Source organism: Corvus cornix, chromosome 3, assembly GCF_000738735.6.
Source record: "Corvus cornix cornix isolate S_Up_H32 chromosome 3, ASM73873v5, whole genome shotgun sequence".
Lineage (NCBI taxonomy): Eukaryota > Metazoa > Chordata > Aves > Passeriformes > Corvidae > Corvus > Corvus cornix.
In genome coordinates this window covers 88,444,624-88,465,958 of record NC_047056.1, presented here as the reverse complement: position 1 = coordinate 88,465,958, position 21,335 = coordinate 88,444,624, and the positions used below count along the sequence as shown (strand labels likewise).

The 21,335-nt window shown below is 38.8% G+C and overlaps 1 protein-coding gene across 1 annotated transcript in view; it reads right to left on the bottom strand.

Annotated features, from left to right (window-relative positions):
- The window catches only part of EYS (eyes shut homolog), an 852,840-nt gene that overhangs the window by 36,206 nt on the left and 795,299 nt on the right, over positions 1 to 21,335 (bottom strand). Inside the window, exons 42-44 of the mRNA XM_019287512.3 lie at positions 18,934 to 19,106; positions 5,444 to 5,626; positions 95 to 261 (exon numbers count right to left, since the gene is read on the bottom strand). Coding sequence (XP_019143057.3) covers positions 95 to 261; positions 5,444 to 5,626; positions 18,934 to 19,106 — 523 coding nt within the window. The remainder of the gene's footprint in view (positions 1 to 94; positions 262 to 5,443; positions 5,627 to 18,933; positions 19,107 to 21,335) is intronic.

Genomic DNA, 21,335 nt, shown 5'->3' with positions numbered 1-21,335 from the left:
AAATTAGATTTTCTATATAAAATGTGAAAAAACACAGAGAACACTTTCATCTAAAAGCTATCCTTCTATCCTTCTAAAGGAATTGCTTTTTTACCTTCAGCCAGCCTTTCTGGAGATTTCTGCCAAGATGGATGACATGAATATTGAGTGTCAGATCAAGTGGTTTGCTAATGATTGTTGCTGTGCCAGAACCTAGATTGTAGCTATATACCATTCTCCCATTACGGAGGCCTAACTCCAAGAAATCATCTCCATTCACACCTGAAAAGACAAAAAAAAGGATAACTACTTATTCCAGGATTTAGTGAACACCAATGTGTAAGATATACTCCAAATCCACTGAGAAGTTATGTTTAGCAAAATTTTAGCCAGGAAGGTTATTAGTTTCCTATATATTTCTAATATTAATGGTTTAACTTGTAAGATTATTTCCAGTATTCTTGTGGATTTAAAACAGAAACTGCAGAAATTTTAAACATTTATAGGCTTTTTGGAGCAAGATCTTTTTCATACTACAGTTAAGTTAGTGACATTGACAAAACCTGCCAACCCTGGTGGATTTAGCAGTCATTGCTGTTCCTTCTGCCTGGAACACGAATAAATTTTAAACTTTCTCTAAAAACTTGAAAAAAAAAAAAAAAAAAAAAAAAAAAAAAAATTGAAATTTCAAGTTGCATGTGAGAATAGGCCCTGACTTAATCCTATTCCAGGATGCTTTCAGCTATCATTATAAGTACTTCAAGAGCCTCAAAACCAGAGGCCACCTGTTGCTCTGAGGCGAGGGGAGTAACAGGGGCATGGGTGTGAAGAAGCTCTAGCAGCTTCTGTCAAGCTCCTTCAGCTGCCCTTGACTCAACAGCACCTGGAGACTTTATTGCACCTGCCCCCAATTAAGATGGCTCTAGGATGTTCATTGATGGAATTTCCTTGGTCAGCCAAGCGCTTTAATTCTTTAAGCCTTCTTTACTTTCAGGTTAGAACTAATTAATTTGCCAGTTTGCCATAAATAATTTAATTTCTTTACATTTAGGCTTGCATGCTATAAGTGTTTGTGCTTTTAGTAACTATAGTGTAAAATCTCATTTGAAGGATTTTAAATCTGACATAAAGCCCATGAGTGAGAGTTAAATTCCTGGACCTATTCCTGGTCATCCAAATAAACACATTTTTACACTGGCATCATTAAAGAGAATCCAGTCTCTCTTCTCATGCAGGCAAGAGAGGAACCACCACTGCTTAGACAAAACCTGATCAGCTTGTGTCTTTTTATCAACCCCAACCTTTCTTCGGCACACACATTTGGTATGGTAAAAGAACCAGGATACGAACAATGGTGAAAATGAAGAATGTTCTCACTCCTGCCTTAGGATGTCCTGAATTGAAATTCAAAGCCATCCATTTCTTTTCCAACTCTCCTGGGAATTCAAGCAATTCAGTGCTCAATTTCATGCCTGTACACTGTATTTCATTTGATATTTTCTTCTGTTTTCATAAGGCTGTCTTATTTTGTATTTGTTCCAGGGAAGGTCTCTTCCTATTTGTTCTTCCAATGTCACATGGTGGCCCTTATTTCAAATGTGTCTTGATGCCCCTGTTTCAAATTCATGGGAAATTTTTTTCATTTGCAAAAGTCAAACTAGGCTTTTCCCCAGGAAACAATGCTACTTGTATTGTCCTCCCACTGAAGCTCTGTACACAGCTGCTTCACAGACAAAACTGCCGTATTTCCCTTATCTCATATTCTGGAAGTGAACATGCTGTACACCATGCTTTTTCTATACAGAAGTTTGTTTTTTCTATAGAGTTACTATTTTGGTGCAATGGGAATATATAGAAAAAGAAAAGGAAATTCTTATTCCAAAGGATATGAATACACTGCCTCTGTAGAAAGTGTGCAGTTGCATCCAGCTGTATAGAACACAAACACTATTTATTTTTTATTACAATGATTTGTTCATGACTGAATGAAATTCCATTGCTTTTAGTTACACTGGCACATTACTGGTGAAGGACTTCCAAACTGAAAATAACAATTCTTTTTACTCAAGTTTCTATTTTCAGCAGTGTCTGCAATGTACTTCTGTGATCTGACCTGCAAAACTAGAGGAAGCACATGAAAGACAAACTGTTATTTAAAAGGGTTTCTGAACTTTTAAAATGCTTTTTCAGAATTAAAGTGTATTAAAGAAGTGCAACAGTGTCAGCACTCTACAGAACAGACTTGATTTGAAGTGAAAAAAATTGAAGTGAAGATAAGCATAGAATCATAGACTGTTGAGGGGTTGGAAGTGACCCCAAACATAATCTAGTCCCAGCACCCACTGCCATTGGGGACGCCATTGATTAGATCAGGTTGCTCAAGGCCTTATCCAACCTGGCCTTGAACTCTGTCAGGGTTGGGGCAGAATAAAATAATATTAATAGTCTGCATAAATGAGACAACTTTTAACTTTAACTGTTTATTGGGACAGAATTTCACAGTAACTCACAAGAGGTTAGCCATGAAATTGATGCCCATGGTTTGGGCAGAGACAACATTGGAGGGGAATCAGGTAGGGTGCTGCAAGAGAATGCTAACTAAAAGAAATGAGATGAAATGGAGAAAGGGGAAGATGCAAATTAAATATTAAAAATACTTCCTTACTGGAAGATCACTGGCTGTGAAAATCCTCATGCTCCTCCTGTTGAGAGCATTATTGTTCAATACTCAGTAAATTTTTAAAACAAGAGCACTTTCTTGGTGAAATAAGTGATATTCTTTTGATAAGAAACTGCTTTCTGGTAGTTCAAATGTGGGGTGCTCAGTCTCCCCAACAATTTAAACTAATGAGAAAATAGCAAATTACCAACAGCATTTTAGCATCACCTCATTGCTCTGTGCTTGCTGAGTGTTGCCCTTGGCAGGAGCACTGCTGCCCACCCATCGTTGGACACGGGGCTGCAGAAATGCCCGACTGCCGTACTGCAGTGTTCACACACATACACAAATGATATGCAAAGTAATAAAAAGCCAGGTTTCTGCCTGACAACTGCATAATAAACCCAGAATGCTAGTATTCTCATTAATAAAAATGACACCAGTAAGACCTTTTTTTTGAACTCAGTTCAGCCAAATATGATTCCAAGACCTACATTCCACAATGACTTTTGACAGTACGGGGTACACCCTGCAGGCAGGCCTCTGAGACCAATGTTAGTGCAATGTATCTTTTATATTTAAGCAAATTTTTTTGTGTTCTCTTTTGATTATTGTAACTGAAAAAGAATCAGATTATTTCATACCATTGGTGTTCTATTTTTCATGTTTGCATTTTCTCCATTCTGAATAAAGACAGTGAATTAATTGGTATAATTTTTGTTTGGTTATACTTCCTACAATTGGAAATGTTTCAAACAGGTACTTGAAATTCAGTTCCCAAGGTTGCAGAAACATGACTGAATGTGGTGGCTCGTTCATGTCATTGAAAAGAATGTTCTAGCAATTTCTTTGTGTTCGTATTACAACAGAGCTTCTTATAAAAATTTAATGATGCAGACACAGGCTTTTGAATGCTCTTTTCTGAATGATTAGATGGAAAGGTTTTAGGTAATTTCAACTCTGTGCGCTGTTTCTACTCAGCTACCCAAAAAAGAAAGACAATATTTCATCCATCCACAAAAATAAATGATTAGTGAGTGAAAAGAAAAGCTGCCTGGGAGTGAACTGTAACAGCAAGGGAAAGGAAAAGCTGCCTGCGAGTAAATGGTGTCTGTCACAGAAATAAAATGTGGCATGGGGAGTTATACCTGGATGTAGTTAAAATAATGTGAATGTAGTTCAGTTAGCAGGATCAACCAGGTCTGACCATGTCTTTTGCTGAAGTTTGGAAAAACTTAGCAAATTCTGATTTCCACACAGATAGAAGTAGAGTTTTAAATGCATTCAGAGTGGTTAATACCAATTTGTGTTAGGCTAATTTGGGTAAACAACCTGATAAATTAAGTACTAGGGTCTCATGGCACACTAAAGTGCAGCTGATTTGCTGAGCTGCGCTAGCTAAATTTGACAGGATCTTTGCAAATGAAAAGCAGCAGACTTAATTATATCATAGATAAACTGCTGAGCTGTTCTAAGCTAACAAGTTTTAGTTTGCATTGCAATAGACTAACAGTCTGACTCCTGGAAGTCTGCCACAGGGAGAAAGGAGAAGAAGCCCCAGAGGGTATAGGAACTTAAGTAAAGAAATTTAATAGAAAGGAAGACCTAAGAAAATATCAAATGTATTAACATAGCAAATGAAGACATCCTGTAAACTACTGATGTGATATCCTGCAATTGTTTTGTTAGATATATATGTAATTGCATAATGCCTCCCCAAAATTGATTTCTAATTATGCATTTTGGGAGCTCAGTATCTTAAAACAGTAAATAATAATTTCTCCCCTCCTTCATCCTTCTGAAGCATTAATTTTCTGATACTGTTCAGCATAAGTGTAAGGTTCCTGTAGGTCAAGGGCCATTTCTGCAAAACTCATGTGATGTTTTAGATATGGTAAAGCGTCTACTATAGTAGTTGAGACTTCTATTAACATACCTAAATCACTCTCCTGCTCTGATGGGTCATCACCCAACCTCCATCCTAGGCTTCAACAATCCCATAGGACAGCTCCAAACCCAAAAAGTTAGGTCATGATCCAATGGCAGAAACAATTAAGATAAAAATAAGTTACTTGCTTCTTTTGAAGTATCTATGATCTATGACTGCTTTATGTCTGTGTCATATTATATAAAATTTTTCTCAGCTTTCATCAATATTATGGCTTCTGTTTGGAGTAATGCTGAGATGGACAGAACACAAGTAGTATTACTATTTTAGCCCATGCCATGCTGTGCCATGCAGCTTGCTGCAGAGGGGTGCTGTGAGGAGATACCTTCAGTATTGCTAAAATCTTAGTACAAATGCTGTAAGTAAAGCTACATGACCTGCTTCTCAGCTGTGTTAATCAGACCAAGTTGAATGCTTTGCTATACAGACTGTAGCTCAACTTACTCGTAGATAGCCTGGGTTAACTTGCACTGAGAGATCTCAGAGTTTAGGGTCTCCTGTTTTATGTAAATAACACAGAGCTCAATGATCAACAATGAAATTTATGTTTACAACTGAAAAAAAGGAACCTTGACCTCCTGGTTTCCATTTATTGTGTTCAGAAATATACTACGTCACATTAACTGTTGACTTTAATTACTGGAAGCAATTATATTTCTCATTAATGAAAAGAAACATTTATACAACCTGATTGATTACTCTGTCTTTACAAAACAATACAGTTTTGAAGAAATTATTTTCCCACTAATGAAATTATATCCTAAAAATAATCAAGAGAAACCTGTTCATATTTTTATCCTACTTGTTTAATGAGTATTTGAAAGCTTGTAAGGATAAGTAATACAAATAAAGCTTACCTTGGCCCTTCTGTCCAGTGAAAAAAATCAGGTTATCTTGTAAAGCTGAGTGGTGGTTTGCCAACTGAAATTTCAAGCGAAATTCATAGTAGAAGGTGATATTTGGGATTGTAGAATAAGCTAGGAATGAGGTATAGCCAAAGACATCTGTGCCACTGAAACTTGGTTGAGTAATATTAATAGCTGGATAAAAAAATAATAAATTCAATGTTAGGGAAAAATGTTTAACACATGTATTTACAAGTTCTACTTCCTAGTCTGGTTTAGAACTTAAAAACTTATAAATGAAACTAATAATTTGATATGTTATAATATTTTATACACATGCAGATATAGTTTGGCTTTCCTCTGAGGATAAATATCTTTACTTTTCAGCTTTTGTAAATAAGCTTATTTTAAAAAATGAATTATTGGCAACTACTGCCATCTTCTGGATTCTAGGTAACATTGTTACAAATAAAAGTACACTGTAATATTTACTCACGACTCAGACTGACAAAAGAAAATACAAAAAGAAATTTTCCTGTTAAAAGAAATGCCATCTCTGATAAGCATTTGAGTGAAAGTGAGTATAAGGATGTGCTGTTGAAGTTATGGAATAATAATTCTTCACAGGTAGAGGAAATAATAAAAAGAAGCATCATAAAAGGATGAATTTTCAGCACAGTGAATAGGACCTACATGAATTACAAGTAAAATCAAGCCTATACATGTCTGTACAGAAAATAGAGAGCTGGTGCTAAGTACCTACATGGCCCTGAGGGCTGGCACCCAGTAGCCAGGCTGCTGTAGTCAGTTCCTGGAGCTGATGCTCAGAGATCACACAATGCTTGTATTGACAATATGGTTTAGTAAAAAGAGGAGAAAGGGGACTGACAGCTTAATCCTGAAACTGGGTATGGGACTAGATTTAAAAGATTCGAGCAGTTACCTCCAACCAACCTGTGTACCAAATGTAGCTGGATACAGCTTTATTAATGAAGGCAGGATGAGAGACGGGGGGAGGAAGGAATATGGAGCTGCACCATGCACAAACCACACTGGGAAATGCTGGTAAAGAATTATAATACTCCCCAAGTAAATCTATACTAGTCTAAGTACATCCAAGCACCTGAATGTTTACAGGGTGGGAGAAACAATAACACATAATTGTGAAAATGCTATCAACATCTCTAGACTGCGGAATCCATTTCTAAATTTGCAGCCTTGGAAACCTGCTGTACTGGCACTGAAGTGGCAGACACTGCCTTGGTACCTGCATCTGAGAAAAGGTGCAGGCACAGGCATGGCAAACCTTTTCTAGCACAGACTGGGAGTTTGCAGCAGTACAGAGTGTACTGTCCAGTTTATTAAGCTCTACTCCATACATGTGGCACATTATGCCTTGCTCTTGATCTTAAATGGGAGACAGGAAATTTCCATATGGAGCAGTGATTTTGTCCTTATTAGAAGGACACTGGCAATGAGTCTGACTGAACACAACCTCAAGTTTCAGACCTTTGTGATTCATGTGCTGCATTGGAGGCAAAATGCAACTCCCCCATATTTAAATCTGATGTTAGTTTTTATCCACCCATATTCCCTTAGATTACTTGAACATGATTGAAGAAGTTTCAAATTCTGTATTTTTGCTAACTCAGGAAGCTATGACACATAGGCAGCCTTTACTGTGAAGTATTCTTCCTTTTTTTTCTTTCTTTTTCCCCCCTTTTGTTTGTTTCTTTACATTTATTTAATAAACCACAAAATATTTAGGAGACAAGAAAATTTTAAAATAAAGGAGTCCTTTGTGTTTATTGTCTTTTCCTGCTTCGGTTTATAATGGGAAAAGCAAACTCTCTCATGCAGCTCCACAGAGCCAGGTAATTTGGTTTGCTGGCAGAGATCACTGAAGAGTCTATTCCTGACAAGTTATTCCCAACAGGGAATAACCCTTTATCCCCAGCATGAAATACGCCATTGTCTCAGCTGTTTCCTTGGAGCTTTCTGACTGGGGAGTTATTTTCTTGCCTTTCTACTCGCTCCTTCTAGCACTCCATATAAAGCTGGATTAAGATTGGCAAAGGGCCTCCAATGCAAGAAATGTATGGACCTGTTGGAATAAATCCAGAGGAGGCCACTAAGATGATCACAGGGCTGTAATACCTCTCCTATGAAGACATTGGAGAGTCTAAGAGAGTTGACATTGTTTGGCCTGGAGAAGAAAAGGCTCTGGGGAGACCTTGCAGCAGCCTTCCAGTATCTAAAGAGGGCTTACAAGAAAGCTGGAGAGGGACTTTTCACAAGGGCCTGTAGGAATAGGACAAGGGGGAATGGCCTTAAGGTGAAGGAGGGTAGTTTAGATTAGATATCAGGAAGGAATTTTTTACTGTGAAGGACATGAGGCCCTTCAAGAGGTTGGCCAGAGAGGCTGTGGATTCCTCAGGCTGGAGGGACACTGTGGAAGGTGTCCCTGCCCATGGCAGGAGGTTGGAACAGAATGACCTTTAAGGTCCCTTCCCAGCCAAACCATTCCATAACTCTATGATTCTATGATCTGTGACATAGATGTCTACGTAGCAGCTGACCACCTAATGTTGCACTTTATGTCAGTAGAAAAATCAAGCACATTTAGGATATGATTTCACATAAAACACCTTCCTTATACAGGACAGGTGAACGGTATTCCAAAATGCTTACTTCACCCCACTGAGTAAAAAGGTAGCATTGGGTTGTAAGTCAAAGTATTTCAGACTTCTAAAGATAGGTGGGCTGAAGTCTACCTGCTCTGTATCCTGAAACCCCTTCTCATTCTGCATGATCTTTGTCTCTGGTCTTCACCGCCATAAAGCTAAATGGTTGTGAAATTCTGAACTCATTCTCAGTGAAATCAAGGAAACACTTTTTTTTCTGATTTTAAAGACTAACCCTAGGACACTTAGAAATGAAATAATTTACAAAAATTTGCAAATATCTGGGCAAACAAAGACTTACATAATGGTAGCTTATCAGAAGGCCGGCAGTAAGCAGGGCACATTCCTCCAGAGGAGCAACTCAGACCCACAAACAGATTTAGGAAATTTCAAATTCTCTGGTTGGACTGTCCTTATTTGTTGTTGACTTGCAAAAGCACTACCAGCATTTGTTAACCAGATGCCATATCCCAGCCCTGCTCCCCTCCATGCTGGTCCCTCCCTGTGCATGCACGGTGTTTGGATCCAAACTGAAATGGTGCATGAGCACCACATGGAGCTATACCTCTATCAGGCATGTGGTCCTGAAAGGGAATAATACTTTCTAAGGCAATAGGAGTCCCACAGGCACTTTTAATGGAAATCATTGCACATTATTTTGGTTTACTTCTTCACAGTTTTCTCCACTGCGCTGAAGAAGTTTCTCACACCTAGCAGAAGTCAGATGCAGTGTCTAATTAACCACCCTATCTTTAGCAGGTAGGCACATGCAGTAAATGTTTGCAAATAGTCCTCCCTATGCTGGTCTATGGAGAATAAAATGTATTTAGAAATGTTAATTAATACTGAGTAAAAAGCTTATATTTCTGGCTAACTCAATCTATCTAGCTTGACAGCTAACTGCCACTTATAGATTTTATACCACATTTTTAATCATGTTTCTTCTTGACAATAAGTATTACTTATTAAGAGATCTTTATCCAATCACATAAAAAAGTGAAAGTCATCAGTAAAAGTGCATCACTGTAAAACAGTCTTTGAGATTTCTTTCATGTAATGACCTTCATTAGTTTGATTTTAATGCAGACTAGCTTGCCATACTCTTACATATTTTTAACTTAGAAATTGAAAAAAAAGTAATACTCCTGTATGAAAAATACAGTGATTGGCAAAATTGTTGTTTTTTGCTTCACCTTTTCCTTTTATTCTCCATCTTTTCATTATAAAGTTATGGGGCCAAGACTGCAGAAAATTGTATAATCTTTTCCTTGAAACACAGTCCTTTTAAACTTTATTTGTAAAATGTTTGGGGCTGGTTGAAATAGTGGAGGGCACAGCTAACCTCACTGGGTTATTTTTCATTTCCTGTCTGGACAGCATCCAAACTGATTCCTACTCTTGCTCTTGCAGTGCACAGTCTGAAGAGGTAAAGAACGGAGACGTGTCCCAATGTCTTTGATTATGAGCCTTGCTCACACACTTCAAATTAACACCGTGCTTAAAATACACACTGCTCTGACAGAGTACTGAAGTCTTTTATCAACTTTTTGTCCTTGATCTTGTCCTGTGTCCCTCTGCCAGTTCTATGCCATTCATCATTGTGCTTTTCTGCGTTCCCAGTATTGAAGAAGTAATAACGTGTGATATGTCCCACTGACTCACAAACAAATAACGGCAAGTTATCCCCTTATATAAATGTATCAATATGGTTGATTACTTACTTCCCTAATGTTGTACATCTTATCAGAGCTGAGCACAAAAAATGGGAGTTAAAAAAACCAGCTATAGTTTGAAAAATATCTTAAAAAAGAGAATAAAGTGACAAAGAAAAAAGAGAATAATGGTTTAATTATCTTTGAATTTACTGTTATGAGTTAAAATTAATGTTCCTTCAGCATTCACTGGCAATACATCTTGGACCACATCTTTACAATACACTGCAAAAACTAAGACAGATTAAAGGGATAGAAAGAGATGAAGACTTCAGGCTACAGAACTGCAATCAGATTATACACGTTTTTTATATTAACATTGTCTACCTGTGAACAGTTGCCAGCTCAGTATCTGGCTCCAGGATCAGCAGCCATATACAGTGTGGGATGAATAGTATGCAGTTCTCCTAAAGATCTACTCATATTTCAGAGAATCACACAATTATAGAACCATCAAGGTGTGGATACAATATTGCTGCTAGCAAGAATTTTCTTGCTTCTTTCTAAGCCCGTGGGATACTTTTCTCTCTCACGAAGAGATTAGCAGAACTTCTGTAAACTATGAACACCTGCGACCTTGTAGGACTATGTTTATGGTACAGTACATAATATTTTGACAACAGATGTTTAGGATTTCTAGCCAATCCACCCAGGGGGTGGCTGATCCTTTGTCCAATTAGACTATGAAGAAAAAGGTCTATAAAAGAGTTTGTAAAATAATTAAATAAATCAATCTTGCTGCACAATTCCTGCCTGCTGGCTCTTCTCTCCTCTCCTCCCTACGGCTGTGGGACACAGTAATATCAAGGTCTGAAGAGACCTTCATAATCATCCAGTCCCGCCAAAAACCCAGCACCACCACAATCACCGTACCCCCAAGTGTCACAACCAGATGCCTCAAACACTTCCAGAGATGGTGACTCCACCACCTTCCTGGGCAGCATATTCCAATGTCTAACTACTCTTTCAATTATATTTTTTTGGTAATATCTAATCTGAATCTCCCATGGTGCATTTTATGGACATTTCCTCTTGTCCTGCCCCTTGAGACATGGCAGAAGAGGCTGACCCCGACCTCGCTACAGCCTCCTTTCAGGTAGCTGTAGAGAGCATCACTAGCTTCATTGCCCTTCTCTGGACACATTCCAGCACATCAATATGTTTTTTGGTGAGAAGCCCAGAACTGAACACAGCATTTGAGGTGTGGCCTCACCAGTGCTGAGTACAGAGGGACAATCACTGCCCTGGTCCTGCTGGCCACACTATTGCTGGTATGCGCCAGGATGCCATTGGCCTTCTTGGCCACCTGGGCACACATGGCTCATGTTCAGCCAGCTGTTGACCAGCAACCTCAAATTCCTTTCATTTGAGCAGCTCTCAAGCCAGTCTTCCCTAAGTGATACACAGGCCTGTTGCAAAGACAAATTATTTGCAAAGACAATATTGAAAAAGGAATGGAAATTACTACCAAGTATTGTACTTTACAGTCTTCCAAGCTGTGGTGGGTTGACCCTGGCTGGACACCAGGTGTCCACCAGAGCAGCTAAGTCAATCTCCTCCTTAGATGGACAGAGAAACTAGAATAAAATTTTGTGGCTTGCGATAAGGACAGGGAGAGATCACTCACCAGTGTAGCAGGGCATTGCAACCCCCACCAAACTTATCTATTGTTACTTAAACCATCAGATAACTCAAGCAGGGCAAGCTGTCTTGTAGTGAGTTATTTTGGCACTATGGGGTTAGCACTGGTCTGGCACCTCCCAGCTGCCAATGAACATCTTGCTGTTGAAGTGAGATCTGGGAAGATAAGCCAGATTTCTGACTGACAGACACCTCACTTTATGACCATAAAAGCCATTCCAAACTTTCACAAAGAGAAACCTGTACATTTTCCTGGAACTGTGCGGAGTTTCTCCTGTGAGTAGGGACTCTTCACAGTTACTCCCCAGGGATTAAGTGAAGGAATCTGTGCACATTATTGTCATTCCAGTGGTAAATTACATTTGACTCCTAATCAATACTATTTCTTTTGCTAGTTTTAATGTAGGTCCCTTGATGTAGTGCACTGTTTTATGTTATGCTGTAATCTACTAGTAGTTCTTTAGCTTTATACTGTGTAGAAAGTAATTCTGATTAAGATCTTTCACCTGTTGTCTCTTGTCTGTTTAAGAAACTATTCATTTTATTAATAGATCTGATTTGCCATAATTAGAACTTGTAGACCAGAGTGATTCCTTAAATTTAAACTGCTGCTGAATTCTGAGGCTAAGGCAGGGCTTGTCTGTGCTCATCCTGTGACAACCAGTTATTGTCATGGGAAAAATAGGCTTGACTTGGGGAAAAACTGCCAATCAAATGAGAGTAGGGTAATGAGAAATAAAACCAGTTTTTAAAACATTTGCTCCTGTCCCTTCCCTTCTTCCTGGGTTCAACTTCACTTCTGAATTCTGAATTCTCTACTTCCTCCTGCACGACTGGCACAGGGTGATGGGGCATAGCGGTTGTGGATGAGGCCTCTGCCACTCCCTCCTCCTCAGTGAAAGGACTATTCATGGTCTTCCCCTGTTCCAGTGCGGGGTCCCTCCCATGGGAGAGAGTCCTCCATTAACTTCTCCAGCGTGAATCTTTTCCAAGGCTACAGTTCTTCCCAGCGTGGGTTTCCCACAGGGTCACAAGTCCTGCCATCAAACCTGCTCCAGTGTGGGCTCTTCTCTTCATGGGTCCACAGGCCCTGCCAGACCCTGCTACAGTGCAGGCTTCCCATGGGGTCACAGCCTGGGATCCTCCACAGCCTGCAGGTGGATATCTTCGCTATTGTGGGCCTCCATGGGCTGCAGGGGAACAGCTGCCTCACCATGGTCTTAACCATGGGCTGCAGGGTAACCTTGCCATGCAAACCCACTTTTTTCACTAGAAACTCTGGGAAGTCCAAAGAGGAAAAGATAAGGGGTGCTGGTGCAGGGTGGTGCAGTGCAAGATGAGGTTTCAAGGTGGTATTAAAATACTCATGAAGTCAGGAAGACTGTTGTATCAGGAGTTAGTGATCCACTTAACGGGTCATTCAGTTGTATGCCTTCCCCTCCCCACCTCCAGGACTTATGGATTCCTTTTACTTGTCCTGTGGCATCAGTAATCATGGAGTCATCAGAGTTATACTTTGGGAACTGAAATTTGAAATAATAAGTGATTTCACTGCTAAGGGATGAAAATATGATTCTGAAAAACTGTCAGTAGAGCAGTGACATTAATAGTGTGTGAGTGTGCCTATGCATGTTTTTTACAATTTTTCTGACATTCCTCACACTGGAGGGGTGGGAGAAATTAAGGCCCAGTGAAAACAAAATGACCTAGAAAATAAATTCTCTTAAACAGTAAGAAGAGCAACTCTGATTAGCATTCCCCAAGGTCTTTTATCACTGACCAGGAACCTTGAAAAGCAGATTTTTTTAGCTGAGGAAATTCCTTTTGGGCATCTGTTGTCACCGAACTGCACAATTCAGTCTGCAGACCCAAACAACTCTGAAGGTGACATTGTGTGCCAAACATAGCTGCATGGAAACAATTCGCTTGCAGGCTGATTTTCACTCTACAGAACTTGAAGCAAGTGACTATTCCCACTTCAACACTTTGAAATGAATTTTATACATGGGGGAATACACCCTACAGAAAACCTGCTGGAATCCTTTGGACTGTGAAACATTACCATAAGTGTTGCTCAGAAATGTTTCAAGGAAGAACCTTACAGATTGCTGTGAATGTGTGCTGCGAATGACCCTTTTCAGGGTGTGTTTGCTAAATACGGTGTCACAGTTAGGACTCTGCTTCATGTTGTCACATATGTGAACATATGTGAAACTAAACCACTGAAGTTTGGTCGAAACACTGTAAATGACACAATTACTCATCTTAGCAATGCACATGCCTTTGAAATCCTTCTCCCTTCAAATTTGTATTTGTACTTACAAACTGCTTGCTCTTGACTCTTGGCATAGCAAAAGGCCTCATGTTATGACCAACAGCTTCCCAGAAGAGCTCCGTTTCTTGTGAGACATATAATTACCAACAACATAGACAGTTTAGAAGTCCAGGTGTTCATTTCTGGTCTTGGTGAATGGAACATTCCTGCTTCACTTGCATTTACGAGGCCATTACAGCTTCACAGTACAATGATATACTGATATTTACTATTTAAAATTTCTGCATCTTATATATCAAAATTTCTTGCATTATATTCAAGATTATATTCATTCATTATATTATTTCTTGCAATATTTCAAACATACTGATCTTATATTTGACTGTATCAATTTCCTGTACAAACCAGGAAATGCCTCCATTCTGTGTTTAGATAGAAGTGGTAACAAAAATAGAAAAAAAAAAATAAATAAAGGCTGATTACAGAGATGGTAGCAATTTAACAACTGTAATCAACTCCGTGATACTAAACACTGGAGGAGATTTATAGTCAGCAAAAAAGAAAATGCAAGCAACTTTTTACTAATTTAAATATGAAAGGAAATTTATCAGACTAAGGGCTTGAATGCTGGCTGCTTTCACACAAATCTACTGAAAAGCCAGAGCTCAATAACTGGACTCAGTTTAAATGATATAGATCCCTTTATCTGCAGCTTAAAGAAACAAAGTCACTTGGGGGAATTAGTCAATCTGCCCATGTAGACAAAGTCTCTTTTCCAAAGTGTTGCATATTGATGGTGTTCTCCTCCCCTCCACCCCACCCCCCCAGACAAGCTGGAAGTCTCGGAGGCATTTACCTCCACAAATCAGCAGTCAAGTCCCAGCCCTACCCCAGGAGCCACCAGTCCGTCACAGGTCCATCTCCATAATCCCAGAGGAGCACAGAGCACGACAGCAGACAGGAACCCAAATTAAGGATTCAGAGGAAGGAACACCTTGTCCAGACCCCTCCCAGGGCTCTCAGGCTGCCTTCAGCCCTAGTACCAAGGTGTGACACACCCCATGATGAGTCAACACCGGATCACCTTTTGGACAGAGGGGTGTAACTGCCATGGGGTGTGGGACAGATTATGAGATATAGTGAAGAGCATTTTGGAGTAGCACAGGATTTATGGATGTCTAAAGGAGGAAATTAGGTGATTTTGTGGAGGAACAAGTGTGGAAAATAGAGAGATACAGAGACAAAAAGGGCCAGTCCCATGTAAATTGTTGGCTGGTCAGAATGCTTGTCTGGCCCTGTCCTCCACCTGACCAACATAGCCTGTCCTCTTCTGTTTTATATTGTCAACCCTCTCCCCTTGGCCCATTACGCTGTAGCTGCAGAGGTTCTTGAGAGACATTTCAATGTATAATGGTCAACTTGCAGTCAAAGTAATGTGGTCATCTAGTGATAACAGCAAGAAAAATGTGTAGTGAGAGATAATGCATCTTGCTGTGTATTTTTGGAAAAATGGACATGCTTTTAGGAAGCTTTTATTGATGTCTGAAACAAGCATAGTGTGTTGCAGCGGCTAAGTCCACTTTACACCCCCTATGTTACTTCGAAGTGGTGTCTCCGTAAACTACTGTGCTAGAAAGTTCTCCCTTCACCGAGATTCCACTGGCTACCGACTCTCTCCCCCCTCCCCTCCCTTCTCCCATTGGTCCCTGTTATGTCACTCACCCTTGCCTCTGCCCCCTGGCCCTCAGACCATTGGCTTCTGATGCTCTGCCCACCCCTGGGACCCTTCGGGATAAAACTGGCATGGGCTGGGTTCTTGGTTTTTTGTCTCTGTTTCCCTTCAATTGTGTTTGCACCATTAAACACCTCGGAATCGCATGCAGAGAACCCCTCTCGCCTCCCTGTCTCCGGTTCGTGCACAGACTGTGTGTGAGGGGCTGTTCGCGACCGCCTGCGAAGGTGAGATCGTGGGCACGTGTAGGTGCTGGCAGAGCGCTGCCTGAGCGTCTCCATGAGGGATCCTGTGGAATAAACGCGGCATCGAGCCACCGAAGCGCTCATTCCTTAGCACAGCATAACTCAGATAAACTCAGAGCCATTGTTACCAGCCTGCTTAGACTGCAGTATGTTCCATCTGATGCAGAAACGTAAGAAAAGTCCTTGTTACTCCCAGACCTTGTCTATTTTTCTGTATTTGTATAGGTTTGTCTAACAGAAGATACTATCTGTCCTTCCATTTTTGCCTCATTTGTCATATTTTAAATAGTCCTATAGTTTCCTTCACTTTTTGAATGTTATGCATTTCCCATAAAATGATGTATTTTTAACTTGTCATGTCAAGCAATTTGGTTTTTCTTCTTTTTTTTTTTCTACTTTTATTTTTTTTTCATGTAATAGTGGCAATAGTTTTATTATAACTTTTCCTTAAATACTTCTAAAGATTGCTGTTGTTCTTTGTATTGACTTCCAAGCCTTAACAGATGGCAATTGGAGCTCTGATACGTGCAAGATCTGTATCCGTGAGCTTCTTTATGGCTCTGTCCATATCTTTATTTATCTTTTGTCTTTTGTAAATAATCTCTACTGGTAGGAGCAGCCAAGATGGCATGAAATTCCAATTCTATTTGGCACATTAGTTATATTCATTTTATTAAATAATCACTGTGACATCTTGCTTGTTTTGTGATGATGAAGACCAACTATTATTTGATAAACATTTTGATAAACAGCTTTTCTTCAGTGTTTCAGACACAAAGTAGCAAGCATTAGGTTATAATCTGAATAGTAGAGACAATATTATTTCATACCTTAAACAAAAGATGACTCATTTAAAATGTGTCCTTCTATGCCTTAGTTTTTATGGACCACTTCTTTCTATTAAATTTATTATCTGGGACACACATTTTGTCATAGTAAACAATTAACTTTGCCTTCTGCTTCTAAAATAATTTAAATTGTTCTACCATTTTAATTAGGCAATCTATCATTATCTTCAAATATCTCCCCAGAAGTATGGCTTTGATGCTGCTAGGGATATCCATAAGGGTACATCCAGCCTCCACTGCATTGTGGCTCTCTTTCTCCCCTCTTTGTTTTAGAAAATGTGATGAAGGGGCCTTTTGCAGCTCATTTTAAGACTTCTGTCTGTGCTCAGTTTATTTCTATTCTTTCTAAACTCTTAAGACACAGTTCAATAAAATAATTTTTCATATTGCAATAATAGTTTCTTATGTTGCGGGCTTATTGCCTTAGATTTATACTCTGTCCTACAAAGCTGTGTGTTCTTTCCCGTTTTGCTTGCTTATGGTGATGATCCAGACAGTTTTCCCTTTCCACTAATTAAAATTAATTCTTTCTGCGCTTTCAAAGACTCCAGTTTTGTAGTTTAATCAAACTACTGAATTTCTGTAGTTTCTCTCAGTTTAGGCCCTCAATTTTTATGTAGTCTCTTAATTTAGAGACAGTTAAATACAAAGTGTTGCAGAAGAGCCTCATTGAACAAGTACTGGGAAAAAGCATTAGATGATACTCAGTGTTGACAGATGAAAATTGGGTTAGATTACAGGAACAGTCCTAGCCTTAAATACAGAATGGTGGGCTCTGACCTCACCATCAGCATTCAAAGGAAGAGGTGTTAGATGTTTTAATAAGCACTTTCATGAATACATCAGTGTACTCAGACAACAGAATGGAAGAACTAGTTAAGTAAAGGGCAGAGAGTAAAACAGAAAAATGTCAAAGACCACTGTATAAAGCAGTGGCATTAACACACCTTGAGTATATCACCTTGAATCAGCTCTCAAGCCTCATTTTAAAGAGGATGCAGTGGAATTGAGAAGGAACAAAGAAATGCAGCCTGGATGACTAGAAATACAGCAAATGAAGTCCCAGTATATTGCCACTGCAAGCTAGGAAAGGTTGCCAAGAAAGTATCATACATATTTCACATACTCACCTGTTCTATTTGCTATCAAGTATCATGGTTACATGAAAAAAGATAAAACATAAATGTTCATCTACTGAAAATTTTGGAAATAAAAAGTTTACATAAGACTTAAATATTTATATGATATGACAAAACCAACCTGATCATTGTTTAATATTTATTTGTAAAGGCACTTCATGTGCACCACTGAATAAGCTCAGAACCAGTGACTATTTTCTATGTGTAGGTTTTTCCATCATTATTTCTTGCTACATTCATTGTTAGGGGAAAAGAATACCTTGGATGTTCACACACAGGAATTTCTGACCTAGAACTATCATTATAATCAATGCTTAAGGAGTAAAAGTCCTTCCTTTGATAATCTTAGTCAAAGTGACCTATTTACTTTGCTTTATTTTCTTTTCATCCCATCTCCTGTTTCATTGCAAAGCATTTAGTAAATGTTAATTTGTCCTTATTTTTGACCTGAAAAATTAATCAAATTACGGTACATGGTGGTATTTTTATAATCCAGAAAGTATTCTTTATACACTGCATTTTTATGCAAAATGTACAAAGTAATGTGTTACAGCGAGGATTACTGCAACACGCATATATCAAACCAGGAGTCCCGTGGAAAGCGATGTATATATGGACAGATTCGTGGTAGATGTTTCAGAGATGTTTATTTCTCCAGCCGCATGGCCGGGGCTCTGCTCAGGAACTCCGCAGTCACGGAACCCCGAGGGTCCTTGGCCACCCCGGGGAACACAAACCAACCAATGGGAAATGAGGCTGACCAGGGGCAGGGAAACCCCGTGTCTCCCCCCCAGGGCCCATCTCCCAGGGCTACATGGCAGGGGAGGAGACCCCAACAGTAATGCTTCCCTAAGCAGAGGAAAAATCAAACTACAGGAGAAATCAATTTCTTCAAAGGAGCTCTCACTTGAATCTCTTAGCTTTTCTCCAGGTGATTTACTAAAACATCAGATGCTACCTGCTGGTGTTTCCCAGCTTCTCTGAGTAAGGTCTCAGCTTCTTTGATCCCTCTGTCTCCCTTTCCCTGGCTGGAACTTTTATGAAACAACATATGGGAACAGTGATCAGCTCAGCCATTCTTTGTCTGTGATTGGATTTTGGGCTGGTTTTAGGGGGGGAGGTGGTGACTTTCAGTGTTTTACCTTCAAAACATTTGACATGTTTCTTACCACAGCTTCTACAAATGATAGCAATTACGACCAATGCATGAAGGAAATGGTTCTTACCATCACTGCAGAGGATGCCAGACCTTCCATATGGACACAAGCAAACAACATCTTGCCTGGACTTTGGAAAACATGTAGCACCGTTTCCACATGGATTTTCATCACAAGTTGCAAACTGGCAGAGTTTTCCAGTGTAGAGTTTAGGGCATTCACAATACCAATTTTCTTCATCACTTGCAAATTTAAATTAAAACAACAACAAAAAAAATATAAGTACCAAAATGCACTCAAAACAAACAGAATAGGTTTTACACTTACAGAAAATCTGTCGCATCTGACTTATGGTTGTGATAGATCTCTTTATTTTTACTGGTGCTTCTGGCATTAGACATGCCTGATTGCCTTATTGGTGACTTGAGTTGACAGTTTCTTTTGGGTTTAATTTGATATTTTAATTTATCTTTCTTTTTATGGTGAGGTATGTGACTTTTCTAATGTCTCACTAGTTGTTTGTGCTGCTGCTTTCATAGCATAGTCAAAATAACTGCTACAGGAAAACAGATCTTCTATTATGTCTGAAAAAATGAAAGTATGTGAGAACGAAAAATGAAGGCTACTAGTTTATTTTGCAAATTGAAACATCATTTGTGTATTCAGGTACTACATATAGCTTGAATGTATACAGTAGGATGTAAAAAATCCTGAAATATGAACACTTGAAGTAGTGATTATATTGAAATTGAAACAGAATAAACAGGTAATATCTCTGCTATCATATAACTTATGTTCTCAGTCACAGAAAGAATATTAGAATAGGCAAGGGTAAAAATAAGTTATAATCAGTCTTGAGGGGTGAAAAAACCAACATTTAGAAATGTGCATATTCTGGTTGTACCTTTTTTTTTTAATAGTATTCAAAGATAGCACAATGACAGATAAGGTAGGAAAACCAAAAACAGATAGGAAAACAAGAGTCCAAGACGTTTCCATCTATTCCTTACTATAAATATAATTTCACAAAAGGTCTTATTTGATTTTCTCCCTATATTATGGCCGAAATTAGATGACAGCTAGATAGGTCAGTTCATGTGATTGCTCAGTATTCATGTACATCCTCAGTATTGAACAGAAACATGTCTGCTTTATACTTTATAAGGTCACATGTGCCTGTGGGTATGAATGCAGAAGACATGGTGTATATTGTATCAAATCACAGTCATTTTGGTTTTCCAATAATGGTATAAACACTAGGATGCGCACTGAGAAAATGTCAAATACATGTGATTTCTAAAAATCCATTATCTGCTTATAATATCTACGCAATCAGGTTAAAGAAGACAATCTGGAGCTGAAAGAACTTCTGTATTTTTAGCAGAGGGAAATTAGTAAGTCTTGTGACAGTCCTTGTGCAGTTGATTAGTGTGTTCCTAAACTGACCACCCGCTGAGCTGGGGAGTGAGGATCTCAGCTTGAGAGTCTACCAGAATGAGTCTCATGGATAATGCCTCCAGACACCTTGGCAAATGAAAATTGCTATCATCTGCAATAATAAATTTCTGTGTGTAGCCTATTCTATTTATAGATCTGCTGCAGACAGCAGGAGAGGAATGTAAATGAAACACTGCATTGCTTTCATTTGTGCAGCATTGAGAATCATGCTTTCAGTGGTTTTAATATCAACATTACACAGTTCAGCTAATTAAAAAAAAGCATTAATAAACTGAATTCTTCCTGGAAACCTACAATCATTGGTGATGATTTTTAATTATCAAATGTATTTCAGTTTGTTTATAGAAGAAAAGATAGATCACTGCTGCTGAGTGCCATAAGACACAGACTTTAGTCTTCACCTTTAAAGAAATAATTTTCATACATTCTTTCAATGACCTGTATATGCCAACATTGGCTGTTTCTTTTTATAGTCTTGCTTTTGCTGTTGTGGAGAAGATTAAAAATAACAGGTTTCACAACAAATTGTGAGGAGTTTATGGTTAACAAAATGAGCAATGTTATGACATTTCACTATTGGTGCGGTAACATTCTAATAACAAAGAAGCGTGATTCCTGATGAGGCAGAGAAAACGGTTTTTAAAAAGTTCTACAAAATAATATGAAGCTTGAAAATATAACAGCAAACCACAGAGAAAACAAATTATCACAGACATTTCACAAGGACTAGTATATAAAGTCACAAATTTCTTTCAAAGCACACTGTCACTGTACTAGGTTAAGAAAAAGACAGGGTCTCCCATATTCTACTGAATTAATCTCAGATGGAAGGAACACATAATGCTAGAATGACCAGGAACTTCTCCCAGGTAGATTTCAAAATTTCATGATAACCTGCTACTCTTTATAAATGCAAGAAGCAAATGAAAGGGGGTGGAAAATCAGAACAGTAATATCTTTTGCCTGTGCTGTACACCTGTGAATGACTCCAAGCAAAAGTTACTGGATAATTA